The following is a 22,445-nucleotide window of genomic DNA, read 5'->3' on the forward strand; positions in this document are numbered from 1 at the left end:
GAGCCAAACGCTGCAGAACAAAGCGGGCGCCTCTCCCACCCCCACGCGGGAGCTTTGTCTCCCTGTCACAGCCGCGGGAGCCACGGTGACATTTTCCCCAGCACGGCCCCGTCCCTCACCCACACACCGACGTGATTTGGCGAAGAGGCCTCCCCGCCCCCCGCGCTCCGGCCCCGCCGCTGTGTGGGGGCACCCCGGGCTGAGCGGGGGGTGCGGGGGCTGCGGGCGATGCTCCGGCACTGCCCCGTGTCAGCGGAAGGAGTCTCCAGCGAGAGACAAATAAGTGGAAAAGAAAACAGTGGGGAAGTGGCTGTTTCCCTGGGTGGATGTTTCCTGCTGGTCACAGATTCGCCAGCCAAGCTCCATCCTGCTGGACGCTGATTTTTGCTTCACCGGGGGACGTTGCTGTGCCTGGTGCCTGCGCTTTGTGCCTCCCTGTCAGGCTGCCTGAGCAGGGACGGTGGAGGAGGGACGCAGGGAGGGGAGCAAGGCTGGTGCAGCTTGCGGGCCACAGGGAGAGCCCTGCCGGGCTTGGCACCCTGGGCACAGACACACTGGGTGCTGGAGCCGCGTCCAACTCCACCCCTCCAATCCTGCCTCGAAACACCCGGAGCTGAGCATGAGTCTCGCCCAGACTGCGGGGCAGGTGTGACCCCCGCGAGGCCAGAGCCACACTGCGCAGAGAGCTGACGCGAGCCGAGGGCAGCGGTGCCCGCGAGCCCAGGGTGCTGTGGGTGTTGCCTCACGGTGCTGCCACGGGCCTCGGACAGGGCTTGTGGCTTTGCAGGCAGCGGTGATACTGCGTGGCTCCTGCCAGGAGCACGTGTGCTGCCCCAGCTCCTCACTGTTACCATCAGTCCTTGGATGCTCTGATTTATTTCTGGCTGGCTGGGTTCACGGCATGCAGTGCAGAAGGGCTCGTCTGCAGCATGGAGAGATGAAAGTGCCTTGGGGAAACACTGCACTGAGCTCACGGCTGAGCCACTGCCGCCCTTGGCGTGCAGCGACAGAATCGCTGTGGATGTGTTCCTTCTGCTCTGGAAAACAGAGCAGCACGCTGGGGCCAAAGGAGAATCTTGACAGACAGTCAGCCCTGAGGCTTGGGACCTGCAGCCCAGGGCCTCTCCCCTGGGCTGCCTACCAAGGAAAACAAGAAAACTTGTTTTCAGTTCAACTGCTTCCAGGCTTGGGAGTGGTGAGAGTGGTGAGCAGCTCTGGACTGAGAGCCCCTCATCCACATGGGCTGTGAGTGGTGAAGCTCTGAGCCAATCTCTTCCTGAATCCTCAGGAATACCCACATTGTGGCTCAATAGATTGAAGGAGAGGAAAAGCAACTGAGAACAAGAGAAACACAAAGAAATCCTCATTTGCCTGCGCGGTCTGAAATCTTGCAAATGCTCAGGCCTGGGTGCATGGCCTTACTAAACCTCATCCAGTCCCACTGTGTCTTAGTTAAGACCATTGTCAGTGGCTGCTGGGCTGCTCCAGCGATGGCACAAGCCCTGTGGCCACCGAGGGAGAGGCAGAGAGGTGCTGAGGGATACTGAGTGGCATCTGTGATTACCTGGCACCAGGGCGGCTCCGTGCTCACCCAGTTTCCATAGACGGCAGCAGTGCCAGGACGCTGCCAGGCCCCTCAGCCTAAGAAGAGACCTTGGGTGTCTGCCATACATGGTACATGTCTCTCCAACCAGTGCGGCTGCAGGGGCTGAGCGCTGCACCAGGCCTGTGCTCCCTGCTGCTGCTCTCCCAGAGCCCCTGACCAAACTGAGACAACCCTTGGTGCTTTGGTTTCTCCTTCTCTCCCATGAGGACACCACTACTGCCTCCCTTTCCTGCCCTCAAGGCTGATTAAAGCAAGCAACAAGGATTTTGCTTTCTGACCATAGTACCAAAGGAAAATGCTGGCAGCTGTCTCTCTACTCCTTTGTAGGTGGCCCCTGCTGGGAGAAGGCAGGATTGGCCAGGACCTGGGAGCTGTGCTCCCTTCCCAGTATTAAGTGCATGGGCAACTGTTTCCACCTCCCCTGCTCCTGCTTGTGTTGGCACAGCAGCTCCCCCCTTCCTGGGGATCTGGGCAAATGACATTTCCGTGGGGCTCAAACTCATTGCACTCGTTCCTGGGTGCCAGAGAGACACATGCGCACAGCAGGCAGCAGAAAGAGAGCATGCTGGGCTGGGTGCTGCCTGTAGTAGAGCTGAAACCTGGCAGCAAGGAGCACCAAGCTTTGCTGAGGCAGAAGGATGGAGATATTCTGGTTTTGATGGTGGAGTTGGAGAGTGGGGTTGTAGCCATGGTACAGGCTTCCTGGGGAAAAGGGAGTGCTGTCTGGGCACAGGGCTTGGTAGTGGAGTTGCCATAATATCAAGGAAAAGATTAGAGGTGAAAAATGAACAGGTAAGTGTGGAGAGAAACGATTGTTATAAACTTCTTTGTGTCCTACAGACATATGAATAGATCATGGAACATGTATATGTACCCTTTTTTTCCATTACAAACAGCAACGGAGCATGCAACAGAAATCTTACCCTGGCATGTGCACACGCACGCACACACACACTCTCTCTCCGCCATCTCTCTAATCCTTTTCCTGCTGGTATGTCAGAGAAAGCTATTTCTGGAACGTGAAATCTAGGTCAAAAAGGAGAAAATCTGAAGGGAATGATAACAGTCTCTCTCCTCAAAGGCCATATGGGGTCAGCTCTGTCTGATACGATTAGCAAAGGGGCTGCAGTGGTTCTTTTCTCCTCAGCTGTGGCTGCTCACACACAGGCTGAACGATGTGTCCTGCTCTGGTTTGTTTTTTCCTTTGCCTTTGCACCACTACTTTTTCCCCACAAAGAAGAGAAGGCCATGACAGCCAAGAGAGGAGGAGCAGAACTTGCCTTCCTACCCAGAGACCAGGTAGTCACTGCGGACAGAGGAGGAGGAAGAGGAGAAGGAGGAAGGGTGTCTGTACCCATCCCTCACAAGCCAGCACTACATGACTTTCCCAGAAGCTGTGGAAACTTGTCCCGCAGTGAACCAGCCCTTGGGGATTTGGTCAGCATGATGCTGTTTTGTGCTGTGACACCGCACGGAGTTGTGCACGCACTTGTCTTTCCTCTGCTAAGCACAACCGTGCTGCCTCCCTGCAAGAGCATCAGTGCCAGGGGACCAGGCTGAGATCTGCCTTCCCCCTGGGGCAGGGCAGAGTTCCCAGCACAGTGATGGTCCTGGGAGCCATCTCTCTAATTTAGTGATGAACAGAGAAAAAAAAACCAATACAAAGAAGACAGAAAGCAGGTTGGAGGCAGAAGGGTGACTATTCTGTCATGACTTTAGGGAGTATCTCTCCCAGGTAGTGGTCTCATGTCCAGCCTGGGCTTGGCAGAGCTCTGGCATATGGATGGGCGTAAGGTATGTGCAGCCCTGGCAGTTGTTCATGGGAGTGCTGGTGGCTCTCAAGGACAAGCCTCATGCCTGGCTCTGGTTGGGCTCCAGGCTGGGCTGGCCTGAAGGACTAGACTTCCTAGAGCTCCTTCTGCTTCAGGTCCCTGTGATGGGCTGAGCTGGGAGCCTGCAGCCAGAGCTGCCATCACAGCATCTGCAGAAAGGGAGAACTGGAGGGTCCCTGCCCTCCAGAGCTCACACTCTCAGGGACATCTTGACCATTGGTAAGACAGGTCAACAGAGACAGCCCAGTTCTGGAGGAGGAGGCAGAGCTGGATTCCCCAGCCTCTCTGAAAGAGATTTGGGCACAGGATAAGGAGCTGAGCACCTGGACTTTCTGGGAACAGGCTGCTGAATCCCAGGGCAGGATGCTGTGAGCAAGGGTGATGTTACCAGATGGCACAGGGAGGATGGGAAGAGCTTGAGTAGGAACTGGCTTGGTATGAACTTTCCCTGCTGTCACTGGTGCATTGGGTGGAGACTGGGCTGGGGTCTCTGCACTGGGGATTCTGACCTCCTTTTGCTGTGCTTTGCTCACCTCTTCTTTCCCGTTTCCCCTGGACATCAAATACTCAGCTCTGTATTGCAAGCTGTCTATTAAGCAAGTAATTCCCAGTGCTGCTTCTAATAAGAAGGAGCTGGGGCTGGGGAGCCCTTTGTAATGCTCAGGAGCTGGCGTGGCTGTCGGTGGAACGCCTGGCAATTAAATGAATAGGTTTCACTGGGGCTTTTGAGTCTCCAGCTTGGGCTTCGCAAGGCACAAAGCTTTGTTTAAGGCTGATCAAGGGCAGCTCATCATCTGTTTTGCTGGCTGTCAAATGGGAGCTAATTGCCTTGTAGTGCACGAGTGACACAGGCAGTTTGTGGGAGGAACTGGCTTGTCAGAGGTGTGACAGCTGTCAAGGCTCTGCCACCCAGCTGTGCTCCCCACACAGACCCCGGCACTGGCAGCCCTCTGCGAAATGGAACTCGCTGCACCTCCCTGTGCCCTCAGCTGGTGGCTGAATCCCTTTGCTTTATTAGTCAACCCCCACATTCTCCTCAAAAATTGAGAAGCCTGTGTCAGTCACAACACTGCTGCTGCTGATGCCTCTTTAGGATGTGTCCCTACAGAGAAGAAACATGATCCCCCTCTCAGGGACCAGGTCAGTGATGGAACAGTTCCTCTGGGCTGGTGCACGGATGCTGGTGCAGGAGCATGTCCGTGGGAAGGGAACAGAGGAGGGCTCTCAGTTGTTTCATCCCAGAGCCCTGTGTGGAGCAGAGGCCATGAGCAACTATTAGACTTGCGGATAATGGTGCACCCACTTCTCTCTATCAGTCCAGACTGATGCTGTCGAGCTGAGAGGTACCAATCTGCTGCTCGGGAGGCCCCTTTTGTACAACACCAACCAATTAAAGCCTCAGTGATGCACATTTGCAGGGGGAACTGAGCCCGGGTGGCGGATTAAAGGTGTGACTGCCATCCAGATATGCCTCCTGCCTTCCCCATCGTGCACACACACAAACACAGATGCTCCTCTCTGCTTCCCACACCTCCTCTGTCAAAAACATTTCCCTCTCCAAGCCCCAGCAGCCAATGCAAAGGACTGGAGGATATTCTGAAAATCAGCAGATCTCTACTGGGTCATGTCAGAGAGAGGTGGCAACCAGTCCTTTTGAAAGCCCCCTCTGTGCTATGCCTCCTGGTGTTAGCCTGGATTTGCAGCAGCGTTGAACTCAGCATCAGCCATACTGCCAGCAAGGAGCAGGGGTGGGCTTGCAGTTGAGCCAGGGTGGGAAGAGTGTGGGACAGAAGCAGAGCAGAGAGGGTGGTAGGAAGGAGGGATGGGGCTGAGCAAGCAGCCTGTCCCTCTCAGGGAATCTCTTTCAGTCCCTGCCTCATCCTGTGGACTGTGATAACCCTGGAGCACAGACTACTGGAGGGGACACATGAGGGTATGGGCATGTGTCTGGGTAGGAGGGCCTGGAGCCCACATGAAGGCTGCTGGTGCCCCCCTTCCCATTCTCCCCTCTGCTGGGATGGGGCTCCACCCTGCGTCCCACCAACAGCCCACTCCAGTGCTCCGGCAGCTTTGCCCACAGCAGATATGCTATGCCTGCTCTGAAATTCCCCCACAGCTCTGTGGTTCAGTGCCAGAGCTCATGCCAAGAGCAGCCTGCCCCGCTGGACCTGACCCCGGTGTCCCCGTGGGTGACAGGGCTTGCTGTCTGCCTCCACACTGCCAGAAGCACTGTGCAACCCTGGTGAGAGATGCCGGACACCTCCTGCCCGCTCTGGTGTCTGCCTGGTATGATGTCTAGGTACTGCCATGTCTGGGAGCACTGAGACATCACCTTTTCTAACCAGTTCCCCAAACTGTTCCTGGGATGGGACCCCTCAGCTCCTTGCACCCTGCATTATGGCCAAGCCTCCCCTGCAGCCCTGAGGCTGCCCAGGAGTTGAGAAGGACACAGGCTGCCTTGAAGAAAATGATGCAAAAGTGATGCAGATCAAGTGACTTGGAGCATCATGGAAAGGTAACAAGTTTATCTTCTGGCAAGGGCCTGCCAATCTCCCAGAGCATCTCTCTGGAGACTGCTCCCACTCCCTGGTGCCCCAGGAGGGCCTTGCCTCAGCTGAAATGATGCAGTGAGAGCAGAGCTGCTCCTCACGCTGCAGCTTCGCATAGCTGCACCTGTCAGCTCTGCTCAGGCCTTCAGGAGCCATTTGCAGAAGCAGCATCTCCAGAGCGATGATCCTCCCTGCCACCCATAGCCCTTGCACCCATTTTCCAGGACAGGCAAGGACCACTGGGGACTGAAGCCACTGCTGCAAATCGTGCTTTGATAAAGGCAGCCACAGGTGGAGCCTGGCTGCACCAAAACTGTCCCTGGGCCAGGGTGATGCTGGTCTCTGCAGCAGGGAGCCAGCACCCCAGCTCATTTGTGGATGAGACAGAAAATCAGCTCTTGCATCTCTTTCCTCCTGGGCTTTCCCAGTGCTGTGAGGTCTGAGCAGCCCTCACCATTCCTTGCTGTCTTGAGCCACTGACCCCAGCATCTTGGCAAAATTATATCCTGGGGCAAATCACTTGCCTTTCCTTGCATCCCACCTGCGTGCTGAATGCATGGGGTGTTCACAGGAGCCTCCTCTGGCAGCACTGCCGGGGGCATGCCAGTCCTGCCAGGGAGTGGGCAGCCCCGACTCACCCAAGAGGTGCTGCATGGTCTGGCCACTGGGGAAGCAGGGGCTTGGCATGTGGGAGAGCCAGCTCTGGCCAGACATGTGGCAAAGAGACCCACTCTGCTGTGATGCTGGGAGCTGCCTCCTGGGAGAGACAGCCTGGCTGGTGAGAAACGCCAGCTGAACGGGGCTGCCTGCAGCCTCGCCCCTACTCCAGGCGATGGAGTCAATTCTGACTAACATTGGAGGGAGAGGCCAGGCTCTTGTCTCATACAGTAATTATTAATCAAAAGAGCAGAGCCTGGAATGAATAATGCCCACATCCAGCACCAGGCGGGGTGTCTGGAGTTGGGTATAATGCTGCTCAGTGTACCAAGGCTGCAGCGTGCTGGGCTCTGGGGCTTGGGAAGGCTTGTAAGTGCCTTGAAACTCAGAGCAAGACCTGTTTTTACCCCACACCAGGGATGTTGGGGTTTCTTATCTATGTATACCTGATGGAGAGGGGCAAATAGGACTTGATTCTTATCTGTCTCTGGGAGAGAAAGCAGTTGGAGCCAGTCCAGCTGAAGGATGAACTCCCAGCATCTCACTGTCAAAAGATTTTGAAAGACTAGTCTCTAGGCAGCAGCCTGAGGGCTGGGTGCACCAGGATGACGCTGTCTGCTAGTTACCCCTCCTGCCCTGCCTGCAGGGGAAGGGACCAGGCTGTGAGCACTGTGAGCCCAGCACACAGCACCACTCAGCCTCTGCACGGAGCTGGGCTGTCGCCTGGATGGCACAGGAGCCACGCTGGTGAGCCCGGCCTTCAGCACGCCGCTGCCTGGGCTGCGCCGCTCAGGTGTGGGCTGGCCCGCAGCCTGCCCTCACTGGCTGCGGCTCGAAATCACAAACCCTGTGGGTCTGGAGGAGGCAAATCTGCACCATTCTCTTTTTCCCCCAGATATGATCTCTCAGACCTGTCTCTAGGAGTCCTGTCGTGTGTGGGAACCTGCAAAGAAATTCATGGTGGACCCCAAAGCTGTTTTACACCTTCATCACTGAGGGATGGAGGCCGATGCCTTCTGCCCTCCCTCCTCCGGTTGGCCCCAATTTCTGCCTCTGGCAGACTCTGAGATACGTATGCTGGTGTGTGCTCAGACCCTGGGGAAGCTGGTGCAGAGTCTCTGATAGACATTTTTGTTCCCAAGAGTTTTAGAGAGAGGTCAAACTTGTCAACTATAGCCTGGATTGGGGTAATAAGTTATGCACAGTGGAGAGGAGGAGGAGGAGGAGGAGGAAGATGGAAGGCATTGATAAGGTAGGGCAGCAGGGCTGCTTGCCTGCAGGTTCCTGCTGCACCTGCAGCCCTGCAGGACTTCAGGCAGAGAGGGCAGCCAGTGCTCCTGGGCAAGGCGGGTGTCCCGCAGGGTGCTCCCAGCTGCAGCAACGCAGACTTGGGTTTGGCTTGACCGGGTGAATACTTTGAGCTCTCCCAGAGCTCTGCAGGCTCCATCAGCCATGCCAGCCAGATCCCAGCAGCCAGAGCCTGTCTGCCATTTCAGTGCCAGCATCCAGAGACCCAGCCCCGGCCATCCTTGTGTCATGCCTGGCTGCTGGCCTCCCTCTCTAGCACAGAGCAAGCCCCCATACGTCCACAAAATTACTGGACAACAGTGGCTGGAGATACAGGTATCTGAGCCCAGAATCCCCTGTCCCCGCTGCCCTCATGCCCCTTCTCTCCACCACCCCACCGCGCACCGCTGGCACTCACTGCTGTTGGTGGGCAGGGTCCTGCTGCCGCTGAGGCTGCCCGCCGTCGGGGGGGAGATGGAGCGGACGGAGCCTGTGTCCTCTTCCTGGGAGCAGCCCGCCTGGATGGCTCGGAGGTAGCTGTGGCTCCGGGAGCGGAAGTAGCTGGGCAGAGGTAGGTCCAGCACCTCTGCAGCGGCCGACTCGGCCTCGCTGTAGGTAGCGTCGCAGACCGCCTCGTACTGCTCCCCCAGCTCTGGCTCTGGCGCCTGCACGGGAAGAGGGGCAGAGCCAGTCAGCCCCTACCTGCAGGCAGCCCTTTCCCTTCCCCTCTGCTCCTCTCCCTGCAGCCACCCTGCTGCCACTCCTGCGTGGTCCTGCTTACGGCAGGCGAGACCGGGAGGTGCAGTGGTCAGTGCTGGTGGGGCGCAGGATGCCCGGGCTCTCTGCTGGGAGAGAGAGAAGAGGGGACCCTCCTCGGAGGCGAGAGGATCCCTGCTAGTGGTATAGGAGAGACTTACCACCGCAGTGCCTGGGAAACACCCCCCAGTCTCTGATGGAGAGAGCATATGAGGCTAAAACCCCCGTCCAGCCTCTGACAGGTCCCTCTGCCCCACCAGCACAGCTGGGAGACCCCAGCCTCAGCCACAAGACCCTGCTGGGCAGGGGTGCTCCTTCCTTGCTGGGGGGAGATGGCCTGGTGCTACAGCGGGGTGCAGTGAAGAGAAGGTGGGGAGGTGTGGGCTGGGGGGACAGCTTTCACACTTGACCAAGGACAGGGTGCCTGAACCGCTTCTGCGTGGCACCATCAGGAACCCATCCTAGCCCCATCTGCGGTGGGAGACCAGGAGGGGGCTCGGTGGCAGGCTGCGGTGAGGTGTGAGCCAAGCAGGGGCAGCTTTGCTCCCTGCTTCTCTTGCTTTCCCCACCTCCCTCCCACCCATGCCCTGTTCTCCACTAGCAGTGGCTGGTCAAACTTGGACTCAGGAGAGGCTCACCCAGGTTAAACCAGGGCCAGCCTAAAGCAGAGCAGTCTGAAATACAGATGAGAGATGCTGAGTTTGGCCCTGTTGTCCACTTCCATCTCTCCTGGCCCTTTCTTTGGCCTTAAGGACAGTGTTTCTGCCCATCATTGGCAACTGAGCTCCACAAGGTTTGGCTCAAAAAGTTCATCTACTTTCTCCCTAAAACTGTCAGTTCCTAACGCCCCACAGGGGCCAGGGGAACCAAGCTCTCCAGCTGCCCTGCAGTGCCCGGGTCAGGAGTGCTGCCTTCTCCTCCTCCTTTTCCTCCTCCTCCTCCTTCTCCTGCTGGTCCCGGTGTGGACTGACCCCACGGCCTGCCTCACATCCTGCCGTGGGTGTCCAGGCTGACCTGAGAAAACTCCGTGATGAAGAAAGGGGGAAACACCAGCGGGACGGTACCTGCTCTCCATGGGTAAATATCTGAGGGATAAGTGAGGGGGGTCCAAAGATCTGGAAGAAAGAGTTGGAGAAGGTTAAAGGCCAAGAATGGGGGAGCCCCTCACACAGACAGCCATTGCACAGGGACTGAGACAAGGGGAGTGGATGGCCCATCCCCCAGGGCCAATGCTGCTGACACTTCGGTACAAACTTCAGAGCTCATAAGATGCCAAGCAAGATGCTGCACAGGCCTGTCAGACAGCAGCTCAAACAGGGCATGGCAAAGCTCCACAGGACGCCTCCAGATGGAGAGAAGCTGCTGATGCATTCAGCCTATTGTATGCACCATATATCAATATATATACACAGGGCACACTTGTGACACAAAATGCGGGGACACCCCTTGGCACACATGGGTTGCCTGTGGCTGCTGGACAAGGGCTGCTGTGGCTCCCAGTCAGCACGTCTGTGAAGCCCCCAGTATTGGCCAGTACCTCGCAAAATGGCCAGGAGTAGTGATGGGCCTGTGCAGCCCGCAGAGCTGGGGTGATGGACAATCTGAGTTCTCCATGTCGGGAAAACCGTCCTTCACCCTGATGGGGTCAGGCTGGCCACCTCGCTGCTATCTCCTCTGTCCCTATGCCAAGAAGAAGCCACACAGAAGCAATACTGCCTTTTCTCTATAGCAAAGCCATGGCACACACTCGGCATAAGGACAGACGCCCAAAAGACACTGCACTGCCTGTGGGGAGGAATGCCTTCTCCACCTCTCCGTACCTGGTCTGCAGAGCACATCCACCCTATGAGCTCTGCCCTGTGCAAGCTGCCCAAAATTACCCATCTTGGGAAGAATCCAGGCTCAAAATGTACCTAAGGGAAGAGGCTTGGCTCTGGGGGCTGGGTCCAACCCTTCTACGCTGGGCACAGCTCAAAGTATGGATAAGCAGTGTTGGGGGTCACCAGCTGGCTCTGCCCTTGGTGTGGCAGGTGGATGCTGACATGCACCCCCGGTGAACCCTGCACTTCCAAGGTTTGTAAGGCGAAGGTCAGCTGGGACAAAACCAAGTAAAGCAGACTTGCCTTTCAGAGCTGGGGAAGCTTCTGTGTGTGGGAGGACACTAGGGTCTTGCTGGGCACACAAGGAAGGTGTTGGAGAACATGCAAAAGTGAATGCAGGGGAGAAACTGCCTCTGACACCAGATGAAAGGGCAGCTCAGACCCAACAGACTATGAGACCAGCAAACGCTGGTGCCTGTATCAGCTCCACCCACCTCGATCAACAGATATGCAGTTCATGGGGTCCTCTAAATCCCCACCCCGCTGCAACTGAACTCTCTCTGATTTGGAAGAAAGTGAGCAGAGTGCACGTGACGACAGCAACCCCATGCTTGAGCAGGTGCTGAGGCAGTTGGCATGTCCCCAGCACCACAGTGCTACCAGTCTGGGACTGAGATGTTTTGCCTGGGCAGCTCCTGGCACATCGTGGGCTGCTCAGACCCTCCAGCTCCAAGACCCTTCTGATGTCTTCATGGGGGTGCTGCACTCAGCTGCTAAATGGCAGCTTTAGACAGGGAGAGAGCACAGAGTCATCCCGCCTGTTGTGTTCATGCAGAGACCTGACTTCAGACATGGATTTACATGCAGAGGACAAGAATATGATGGTCCTGACCTCTTCTCTTTGCAGTGAGACACCCAGCACATTGCTGTTGATGTACAAGGAACGAGACTGACCACAAGGAACACGTATGCCCGCGAGCAATGCCTCATGCCCTTCCCCAGAGCTCTCTACCAAGGGCTCCCAGTGCTCTGTGGCAGCAGGAGAAACCAGCCATGGGGTGGGAGAGGCTGGGCTGGGCCAGAGGAGGGCTTGGAGCCCGACACACAGGGAGGGGACGCCAGAAAACTCTGCTCACCCACTTCAATGCTCTGGCTCGTGATGCTTTAAACCCCGACTCATGCTGCTGCCCTCGATCATAGCGCACAGACAGAGCAGAGCCGTGCAGAAGGGGCACGTGTGTGCATGTGTTCCCATGCAGATACACGTGAACAGAGACAGGACATGACAGAGGCCCAGGGTAACAGAGAAACACCTGGGAGAAGCTTGTGGGGACCTTCACTTGCTGCCCGGGGGACATCCACTTGCATACCAAAAGGACAGGTCCCCAACCTGCGGCTGAGATAAGCACACGGGACCTCTCATCCTGGCATGGATTGTTTCCTGGCCTGTGAGGCAGCTGGCTTAGAGCCACCCAAGCCCCAAGCTGCTCCAGAGTAATCCCAAGGGGAGGCATAGTGTGGGACAGAGAGTTAAACCCAGTTTGCACTGACTGCATGCCAGAGGTTGGGGTCAGGGAATGAGCCCACCCTGTGGCAAGGGGTCTGCCACCCACCATCAGCACCTCACTGGCATCCTTGGCTTTGCCATTCCCAGGGGACCAGGAATATCCAAGGGAGACACCGCCAGCTAGCTGGCATAGCAGTCTCCCAAATTACAGGCGTCTTGTTCCTGGTCCAGTCTGCTGCACGAGGAATGAGGTCCGCCGAGCTAAGCAGGGTTGCTGTCCCTGGTGAGCTGCTGCAGGGTCCCAGGCTGGACGCCACCATTTGCACAGGTGAGGTTGGCTTGGGTGGGTGTGAGGAGCTTGCAGCAGGAGCGAGCAGCCTCACAAGTGGCTTCTGGGTGGTGACATGGTGGGACCCTGTGCTCAGAGCAGCTCTGAGCTTCACCCATTGCTGTGAAGCATTCCTTTGGGCTGCCACACCTATGGCCATGGCAGAGTGACTTCAGCTGCACCAGCAGTGCTGAGAGGAGGCAAAGCTAGAGGAGGGGGGGTCTAATATGAGTCAGAATTAAGGAGCTGGCCTTGATACTTTGGTAAAGCTGCCAGAGAATAGTGTGTGCCATTCCTGGAGTGTAGCCAGTGCTTTATTTTGGAGGAAGACGTCCCTCTCTCCCCTCGGCTGGCCTCCTTTCCCACTGGGGTGTGCTGGCGCAGGGGGCACAGCGCTCCAGTATCTCACCTGGTTGATGCAACTGGACTCGTTGACGCTGTCGGAGATCTGGTTGTATTCTTCCTCCCAGGTTGGGAACTTCGGAGGTAGGAGGATCTCGACAGAGTCCAGGCGGTCCAGGCTCCTGTCAGCAGAGAGAGAGGGTGTGAGGAGTGTCCCCATGGTGGGGGCAGCGCTGGGGCTGTGCTGGAGCTGCCGCCCTGCCAGGAGAGCCAGTGCACCCCTGGCTGCGGCTCCCTCTGCCAGGCACAGGCACATGTGGCAGCACAGAGACAACACTGGGCACCAAGTCCACCGCTCAGCCCCTGCTGCAGCTTCTGGAGTAGAGGAAGCGCTTTCTCACCTTCCTGGCTCCTGACTTGAGCACATGGGTGAAGATTTGTGGGGTGCAGGGGAAGGAGAGGGGACGAGACTCTGCCCCCAGGAACGCACTGCAGATGCCAGTTAGTCCAGACAAACCCCAGTGAGCACATGGGGTCTGTCCCAGCCCCCAGAGCCACAGCCCTGGTGACAGAGCACCTCTCACACAGGCTGGTGCTGGGGACCAGGGGTCAGGGAAGCTGGATCTTCCCTGCCTGGAATGGTGGGAAGGGGGTGTGAGGTGTGGGGTGAGAAATTACTTTTAAATGGTATTTTATGGACTTTGCAATTGGAAACATCTGTAGGATTTTTTTGTTCTTATTATTTGTGTAGAGGAACCCAAAAGATTATCTGGAAGAAGTTCAAGGGGAGCCAAACCTGAATGACAGTGCTGCAGGAGCAGGGAGGGGTGGTATTTCCAGAGCAGCTTTTGCTGCAGGCTCTGGAAGAAGCACTGTCCTCATGCCCAGGGCTCAGCAGCAGCCTCTGCATCAGGAGAAGATCAGGGCTGTCACTGAGCCCAAACCAGCCAAGACCACAGCTGAGACCCAGCACCCAGGGGCCAGGAGGGATGTGGAAGGATGGGAGGGACACGGGAGGAAGAGGAGGGATGTGGAAAGGATGTGACTGCCCCGTTCTTCTGTTCCATCATGAGACCCTGTGTGGAGTCCTTGTCACAGACCATGTGGGGCATAGTGGAGGCTACAGTTAGCCCCCCAGCTGTGGGGACTCTCCCTCTTGAATTGACCATGGTCCCTACGAGGACCCTTGGGGTGTCACTTCCCCCACAGCTGGCAGGGCTGTGGGTGCAAAGATCTGTCCTTCAGCAGCCTGGGGGACAGTGAAGCTGAGGGCAGGGTGCATCCTAGCTGGGAAGGAGCCCTGTGCAGTGTGTGGACCACCAGAAAGGACTGTGGCACCTCCTGAGACTATCCTGCGGTATGATGAGAGCAGGGAGTAGTCTCATCGGCCAGGGGTGATGGAGGAGACACCCAGCCCCCAGGAGACCCACTGCTGAGTGGCCAAGGGCAACGCAGTGTTCCAAGCCCTGGGCTGTTCATTTATTGCCTTGTTTCCCTCGACCTGAGAGGGTTTTGTCTGTGAGCTCACCACGCACCCGTGAGTCAGTTGTGTCCTGGGGCAGGCAACAACCCTGCCAGCGGCCCTGTGCCCACCCCGTCTGCCTTCACCTCGGCCTGCACCTGCAGCCTGCCCGTGGGGAAACCGAGTCACCAAGCAGGCGACGGACGGGCAGAGGGCAGAGACCCTCTCACAGGGACAGACTGTGTCTCACTCCTCTGTGCCTTGGCCTGGCTAAGGCTGCAGCTCTCCAGTCCCTCCCGTCCCAAACTGCAGGTCCGGTGCCCCTCGGCTGGTGGAGCCCGGAGATGGCCCCGGCAGCTCTGGGGAGGTGGAGGATGATGGCGAGGGGCTGTGCCAGGGCAGGGTGCCCCCGCTGCGGTCCCAGGGCTGTGCCAGGGCACCCTAGGGAGGCCCTGCAGCGCCCAAGGGGGCCACAGCGTCCCAAAAGCTCCTGGGCGAGGGGGGGGAGCGGCGAGGGGCGGTCAGCAGATGGCAGCCGTGCTCATGCTCCGGCGCCGGCTGGGCGAGCGCTCGGGCCTGTCCTGAGCCCTGGGCAGCCCGGGGCGGGGGGCACGGCCAGGCCGGGATGCCATGACCCCGCCGGGGCGCAGCGCCAGGAGCTGCGGAGCCGCCTCCTTCCCAGGCAGGATGTGCCCGGAGCGAGCCCTCGCAGCCCAGCCCTGCCCGGAGTCCCCCTCTGCCCTGTGGCCGCATCCAGGGCTCGGCCGGTTCTGCCCCTCCTGCTCAAACATCCTGCCCTCACTTGGCCCCTTCCACAAAGCTCTGTGGGCTCTGGCTGGACCCCAGCAGCCCGGCTGACCTCTTGCCCTGATGGACATGACCTGAACGGACAATGAGCCCAGGACAGGAAGAACCTCAGTCTCTAACTTGGCTTATCAGAGACCCCCGGACCCAGCTCTGCTCCCCCTGGAGCAGATGGGAATGAAGGGAACAGGGATGGATTCAGAGCAGGCATTCCCAGGGCGCTCCGCAGATAATTTTGTCACCATCTCTCAACAGAAAGCAGTGTCTGGTCTGCAATCTGAAGGCACCGTCAGGGATCTCCACACTGCCTGCTGCACCTTCACTCCCTCCTGGCTCTGTCTGCTGAACATCAGCAGTCCATCTGTGGTGGCTCGTGCCTCCTCCTGCCCCTCCGTGCTGCTCACATCCCCCCGAGAGGCAGCATCTGAAGCACTGACAGTCTGTGACAGCCCCTGGGTGCCTTGTCCCGGGAAGTGGAGCAGCTGGTGAGGACACTGTACAGCATCACTCCTGGTCAGGTGGGTCCATGATGACCCCATCCTGCAAGGACCAGCCTCTTTCCCAGGAAGCTTTTGCTGTGTTCCCCTTGCTCTGCTGTCTATCATTTGCCTCAAGCCACTCTGGGTCTTCCTCCCTCAATACCTGGTCCCAGACCTCTCAGCTCATGTCTCCCAGCCTCAGGTATTACCCAGCCTAGTGTGCCAAGGGGGCACTTTCTGCCTGGTCCCAGAGTCGCCAGGACACCCGTGGAGCAAAGCAGATGGCACAGTCTCAGCAGCCTGTGGGCTGCGTGCCAAGTGTCCTCAGCCATGCTGGTTGGAGCATTTTCCATGTCTCAGTAGCATCATGGAGTTGGGATCTCTGCACTCCCTCAGAGGAGCAGATGCTTATAGAGGAAATCCACCCAGCTCCATCTCAGGAGTGCCCCCCCTCTCGCTGAGGGGACAGGGACTTGGAGCAGCTCCTAACACCAGGGCTATTTGGAGTCACCAGGGTGGAAGGGTCTCTCCATTCCACTGGCACATCTCCTCCTGTCCTGCTTGTCTCCCCATCTGTCTGCCTGTGGGCAGGCTGAGCTGGTGTGCAGGAGCTGTGCTGGCTCTGGTCCCCAGGTGGGATGTCCACACGGCTGCTGCTGGATAAACCCCAGCACTTGCTTCTGGTGTGAGCCCTGGGGCCCTGTGCAGAGATCTGGAGGAGCTCCAGCATTACCTTTGTGTGGTGCTCTGCTCACTCAGGGACTGTTGGGTGGCCTTGAGGTAACTCTGCCTCCGAGCTGCAGTTTTTGGGGATGGTTTGGGGCTGGTTTCTGAGTCTTCACTATCATCATCCCCCATGGCTTTGATGTAACTCCCGCTCCGCATGCGCCGGCACGGGATCTCGCTGTCTTTGTCTCGAGACAGCGTGTTGTTCCACTCCCCCTGAGGCACCTGCAGGAGGAAGGGAAGCATGAGCATACGTGAGGGATGGCACCTCTGGGACCAGCGGGATCATGGGGGCCTGGGGGGGGATCAGTGGCAAGGACAGCTGTTGGACCCTCAGCTGGAGCATAGTGGGAATGGGCCACGCAATTTCTTTCCAACCCTCCCTTACCAGTTCATGCCAGGCAGCCCTATGTTTGGTTGCTTCTGGTTTAGCACATCTACCCACAGCCATTTGCCTCACCACCACTGCAGATCACCTCACAACGGACCATGCTTACGCAGTTGATACAGGCTGCACGATGCCAGACACAGTGGGAAGGGAAGAGTCTCACCAGATTTGTGCTGGGCATTGGGACAGGAGTGGCACACAGTTGTTCAATGCAAAGCCCCCACTCATTTAACATAAAGTGCGCATATTGTTCAGGCCAAGGCAATCAAGAGCTGGTTTAGACCAGGACCTGTCGAACAGAGCCCAGACCTTCACTAGGTCTTTAAGGTTTCTGAGTTGAATGTGACTCTCGGTGACTGAAATTAATTTCTCAAACCAAGCCAGGCCTTCATAAATTCCTCTAGAGCAGCTCAGACTGAGGCATAGACCTCTGCGCAGAGATTAGTACCTTGTGCAAGAAAAGCACTTCTAACTTCACTGAGATGACAACTCTGCAATTAATTTAAGGCAGACATGGTCTCTTGTTCCCTCATTAGAGATGGGCAAGCTAATGCTTCCACTATAGGCCTGAAGCACTGAGCAACTGAAGTAATGAACACCCCTGCCTGCCTGTCCCACAAAGGGTTTGTGTAGGTGATCAGAGGCACAGCCAAGGTTCTTGGCCAGCAGCAGAGCCAGACGTCAGCCCTGGACTGATCAAGATAAGAAACATACACAATGTGGGACAGGCGACAAGAAAGATGGGGAAACCTGAGTTGCCAGGAGCAAGCCTTTGTTTTGTGGCTAACTTGGTTTATAGCTGGTCTTTGACCTGCCCTTGACCTGAGGAGACATGGTCAAGGAGAAGCAAGGGAAGATGTGAGGAACGCAGCAATGTGCAAACCATGCAGACACTGGGACAGCCCAAGGCCTCCCAGTCTGCTGTGGGAAGCAGGCTGGTTGGGGACAGCCATGGGGAACAGCAAAGGGTCTTGTACTGAGTGCAGGTCATGCTGCCAAGAGCATCCACGTTGACTCTGCTGGATGGAGCTGTTGGAGTTGCCCAACTCCTGAAGGGGCTGGGGGATTAATCAGTCAGTGTTTATACAGTGCTTTGGGGATGCACAGAGCTGAGTTGCTAACTCTGAAGAGCCAGAGCTGTTAAGCGCTGCGTGGTTCCTGTTCTCCTCCTTGTTCACAGCATGCATGTTCTGTGGGAGACAGAGCCAGCCTGAGGGTGCCGTCTGCTGCTTGTGGGGTGCAACATCTTCAGATGAGCTTCAGATCTGCAGGTAGTGGCTTCTCATTCTCCTGCGAGGGCTTGTGGTGTGCCAGATGCAGGCTCAATACACACACAGCTTAGCTCACTCTGAGGCCTTGCTTCTGCCCAAACGATCCAGGAATTCATCCCTTGTCCTTCCAGCCTGTGGTTGGGTTCAGGACAAGGCAAGGGGTGACCCCAGGACTATGTGGAGCAGAACCCAAACAGCCTGTGGGACTGCTTTGGCGATGGGGTTCCCGCCACTATGTGCACTCATGAGCCAGGACCCATATTATTGGGGGACACAGAACAGGGAGCCAGGGGCACTGTGTTGCCTGTGTGCAAGATACAGGTGGAGGCAGACCTGCCAGGCCTCCCTGGCCCCACTCGCTGCTGCCATGGGTTTTCCCAGATCTTTTCACTCTGCCTCCTGCAAGGTTCATGCTTGGCAATGGCTTTTGGGCTGGCTGCTTGCAAGACTGCCCTGCTCAGGAGCTACTGGGTTTTATCTGGCAGGTTCCTACAAAAACAAGAGCAGGGAGGCCTTTCTCTTCTGGGTGTGAGTGCTCACTCTGCCCTGGCACAGCTGCCTGCACTGGGTGGCTCTCAGGCCAGCCAGGAGGGACCCTGTGGCTCCAGCTGAGTTGTGCCATGGGAGAGATCCCACAGGTCACTGGAGTGGCTGGCTCTGACCTTTCCTAAATGAGACAGGGGCCCTGCTATACTCACCAGCTTGGCATCAGGTCTGACTTGAAACTGTGTTTTGCTGCCTGCCTTCTCTGAGGGATGAGTTGCAGCCTCCTGCCTGCAAGGATCTTGGGCCTGTAAGGGGCTGGGGCGACAGGGCAGATGGTGCTGGAGTCTGCAGCTCCTGGCTAAGGAGGTGAGAACTTGCCAGCATACCAAGCAGGGGCCATATGCAGAGGCATATGCTGTGTTTTGTGGGGCAGTGAGAAGTGCTGGGCTCAGCCCAGTGACCCAAGGACAGGGCAGGTATTAAGTTCTCAGGCTCTTGTGGCCACATTGATGCCGCTGCTTGAGGACAGGGTCTTTGGGTTTCTCAGCTCTGCCTGGGCTTGTGCATCTGCTTTCTGGCCTTGGGCACGTGGCTCTAGGAAAAGTGACACAAGGACAGTGTTTTCAGCATGTCTCTGCTGGTGCAGGTTGTCTACAGCAGTGTGAGCCAAGCATCCCCCAGCACTGCCTGCCCCATATGGGCCCTGTCCCTCTCCTCAGCACAGCCTCCATCAGCTTCCCTGTCGCATTGCGGCAGCCCCCTGCTCCTATCTGAGCTGCCTTATTTCTCCTTTCCCTTGACCTTCCTCTACTTTGCGCCTTGGCAAGGCAGCAAGAAACAAGGCGCTCCACATTCCAGTTTAGCAGCATCAAGGGGAAGGAAGGTGCTTGGCATGATACCCTTTGAATCTGGAGCCCCAGTTTGGAGCATGTCCTGCCTGTGTCTGCACACAGGGTCCACAGGGGCTCCCACAGCTCTTGCTCCCATGGGACAGAGTGCAGGACAAGTGTTTCAAAAGTGCTGCACCTGAAAAGACAAGTAGGTACCCTTGGGGATCTTTGAAAGCAGTGCAGGTACTTGAGCTGCTGTTCAGGATCCTCCAGGGTGCTTCTCTGCACCTTCAGGCACCTGAGGATGCGAAGAGCCTGTCCCACTGTCTGTGAAGCTCTGCGATGGGGGTGAAGAGCCCAGAGCACCTCTTGTCAAGGGACAGACCTCGACCGTGGCCAGTGCAGAACCTCGATGGCAGCAACCTTCCTGGCAGCTGAGACCCTGGGCTCTGAACACAGCCCATGTATTACAGAAAGGACAAAGTGGAAATGAGGGCTGCCTCGTCTTGCACCCGAGCCTGGTATAGAGAAGCTCAGGAGGCTCCTCACAGGCTGTGGGACCCTTGCTGCTCTTCCTGCTGCTCTCCCAGATGTAGACTTGTTTCTGCTCATGGAGGTTGATGTGAAAGGGGTGGGAGCAAGAGGATGCCTGGGTCGAGAGCCTTGTAGGTAGGTGGCTGCAGGCATAGAGGGCTTGGGGATCCAGCCTGCCTAGTGACTGCACAGGAGTGGACAGCAGAGATGCTTTGCCAGACTTCAGGATGCGGATCCTCCTTTCTGACCGGTCTTGGTCCGTGCAGTGCTCCGTGGTGCAGGCATGTGGGATTCAAGCACATGTCGGTCCCTGGGAGTTGGGCTCCGCTGACACCATCCTGGCACAACACTGCACGTTGCAAAGAAGCAGTGCCTTCTGGCTCTTCTGCTCTCCATGCCATGAGCTGTGTGTGGAGGGAAAAGGAAAGAAGGGGCCACACAGCAGTTTTCCCCTACCTTAATACTGCCTGGGGCATTCCCCCCTACTTTAATGCTTCCTGGGGCATTCTCCCCTACTTTAATACTGGAACATTCCCCAGTCACTTGGAGCATTAACAGAGGAGAGAGGAAGGAAGGGGAAAACTCCAATCCTGGGTGCTGGGCAGGGGTGAAAGAGCTGTGCTGCTCCCATCGTTTTGGTGAGGTCTGGGGGAAGAGAGACTCACAGAGCAAACAGGGTTTCCACTCACACGTGTGCCAGCTCTGACATGCACCCCGGCACACACAGACATGCACACACATGAATACACCCGCCGAGGCACGCGCAGGGCTGGACGCAGTGTGCAGGGATGCATGTGCCATGCAGACAGGCTCCAACGCAGAGACTGAGCCTGATGTGGGTACACCGCTGCTCCCTCCAGGGCCGGATCCCTCGTGGTGTCCCGAGGGCTACGTGTGGTCTCAGGCACGTCCTCAAGAATGAAAGCTGGAGCCCAGGCTGCCTATGGGGGTCCATCTGTCCTTTTGGCAGGGCACCCTCTGGGCATGACCTGGCTTGGGTTTCCTGCCCCATGGGATCTCTGTGGGGCTGCCGTGAGGGCAGCCAGCATCGCGGGGTGGCTGGCACTGGACAGGCTGCCCACTCAGGATTACAAATTTATTTTTTGGGCCACTGGGGTTTAAGGAAACTTTGGTGCAGTCTGACTGTAAGTGGGGTTGGGGCACCTAACCTGGATGATGCATCAGGCTAGCGGTGCCTGTGATATGACTCTGTCCCCTGGGAGCCCCAACACTCCCCGTCCCTTCGATGTGGTCTCAGTATCCACAAACATGGGTCTGAGTCTGTGTCAGGGGCAGAAATGCTGTTCCGCTCTGCCTGCTCCTGTTCACCCCCTGCCTGGGGCATCACTCACTCCAAGGAGCTTCTTGGCCACTGGGATCCTGACCTTTCAGCCTCTTCCCTTGCACTGCCAGCTGTATGTGGGGCCCATGGGGAGGGGGGAACAGGGGACGGGGAACGCAGCCTCCTTCCCTGGGGACTGTGCTCCAAGGACAGTGCTGTGTCACCTTGGGGACTGCTCCCGAGAAATCCCCCACCCTGACAGGACATGACCTGGAGCTTGGTGATCACCCACTCTCAGCTCCTATGTCTGGGTCTGAGCCTGGAAACACCACACGGATCCCCAATAGTCCCAGATGAGCCCCAAGACTAGAGACTGCAAATGGGGCAGAGGAGTTGAGTAGCCTGGGGGCTTACCCCACCCTGGAGGCTGGAGTGTCCTGTTGTCCCCATCCCACTCCTCCTGCCCTCCCTTATGTCAGAGGGGCACTTCTCCACCTCTGAGACCCACTGGGCATTTCTACCTTGCAGCAACCCCGCCCGCAGCAGGTCAGGGCCTCCGTGCTCCCCAGGCACTGGGCTCAGTGCACCTGCAGATGCAGGTGGTCCCTCGCCAGGGCACAAGCAGGGAGTGGGCTTGTCCTGCTCGAGGGAGGAGTGGGTGGCAGGGGACACATGGCCTTGCAAAAGGACATTTCCCACACACCGGGCTCCAGAGGTGACTTCTCCACTGCCAGTTTAGTCCCCTTCCTGTGCCGAGGAGAGGTCTGGATACAACCACCCCATCCTATCCCGACGGCCAGCCCTAGCTCTGTGCCCTGCCGGCACACCGGGCTCACACCGGCTGTCTAGGGGCAAGGTCAGCCCAAGCACCTGTGACCTGTTGCCTTGTGGGGGCACTGAACATCATGTTTTCTGGCCTGGGTGCCTGGGGTCTTGACTTTGCTGGTGAGATGTTGCCAGCCATGGGGGCTGCCCCAGGTGCTCAGGATGCCGCTCACACCCCAGCGTCCCCCGGTGCCCCTCCAGCCATGCTGCCAGCAGCTGCCAGCTGCTCTCTACCCAGGCTGCTCCCGCTCCAAGTCTGGTGGCACTGGCTGCCAACCCCGTCCGATGGTCCCAGGAGGGTCAGGGCAGGGAGGGAGCTGGGCAAAAGCTTCCCCTCAAAACAAGATCCCTACCTGGCCGCTGCCTGCGTCGGTCGGCCCAGGGCTGAGGGGCTGGTCCCACCTCCGTGGGGGCTCGCTCGGCTGCAGCGGGGCGGCACCCGTGTCCTCCCAGCCAAGTGGTGGGGCTGCCCAGCTGCTGGCTGGGCTCACGCCACCCAGCTGTGCCCACAGCCCTCCGTCAGGCTGTCGAGAAACGGAGGCTCATTACATGGTGGGGAATAATGAGCAGGGCAGTCTCGTACCCCAGCCATGGCCACACCCCGGGAGGTGAGGTGAGGGGCTCTGGGTGTTGCATCTGGTGCCCGGGGTTGCCGCGCTGGGCTCTGCGACCGC

At 57.8% G+C, this 22,445-nt stretch overlaps 1 protein-coding gene across 9 annotated transcripts in view; it reads right to left on the reverse strand.

Annotated features, from left to right (window-relative positions):
- The window catches only part of DLGAP4 (DLG associated protein 4), a 180,242-nt gene that overhangs the window by 46,557 nt on the left and 111,240 nt on the right, over nucleotides 1-22,445 (reverse strand). For 4 of the 9 annotated variants that reach the window (XM_074920639.1, XM_074920643.1, XM_074920637.1 and 1 more), the window contains 5 exons: nucleotides 22,125-22,295; nucleotides 16,163-16,380; nucleotides 12,752-12,866; nucleotides 9,752-9,802; nucleotides 8,350-8,596 (listed from right to left, as the gene is read on the reverse strand). In XM_074920639.1, the coding sequence (XP_074776740.1) occupies nucleotides 8,350-8,596; nucleotides 9,752-9,802; nucleotides 12,752-12,866; nucleotides 16,163-16,380; nucleotides 22,125-22,295 (802 nt within the window). The remainder of the gene's footprint in view (nucleotides 1-8,349; nucleotides 8,597-9,751; nucleotides 9,803-12,751; nucleotides 12,867-16,162; nucleotides 16,381-22,124; nucleotides 22,296-22,445) is intronic. The other 5 variants (XM_074920645.1, XM_074920644.1, XM_074920646.1 and 2 more) reach the window with 3 other exon arrangements.

This window comes from Athene noctua, chromosome 16, assembly GCF_965140245.1.
Source record: "Athene noctua chromosome 16, bAthNoc1.hap1.1, whole genome shotgun sequence".
NCBI lineage: Eukaryota > Metazoa > Chordata > Aves > Strigiformes > Strigidae > Athene > Athene noctua.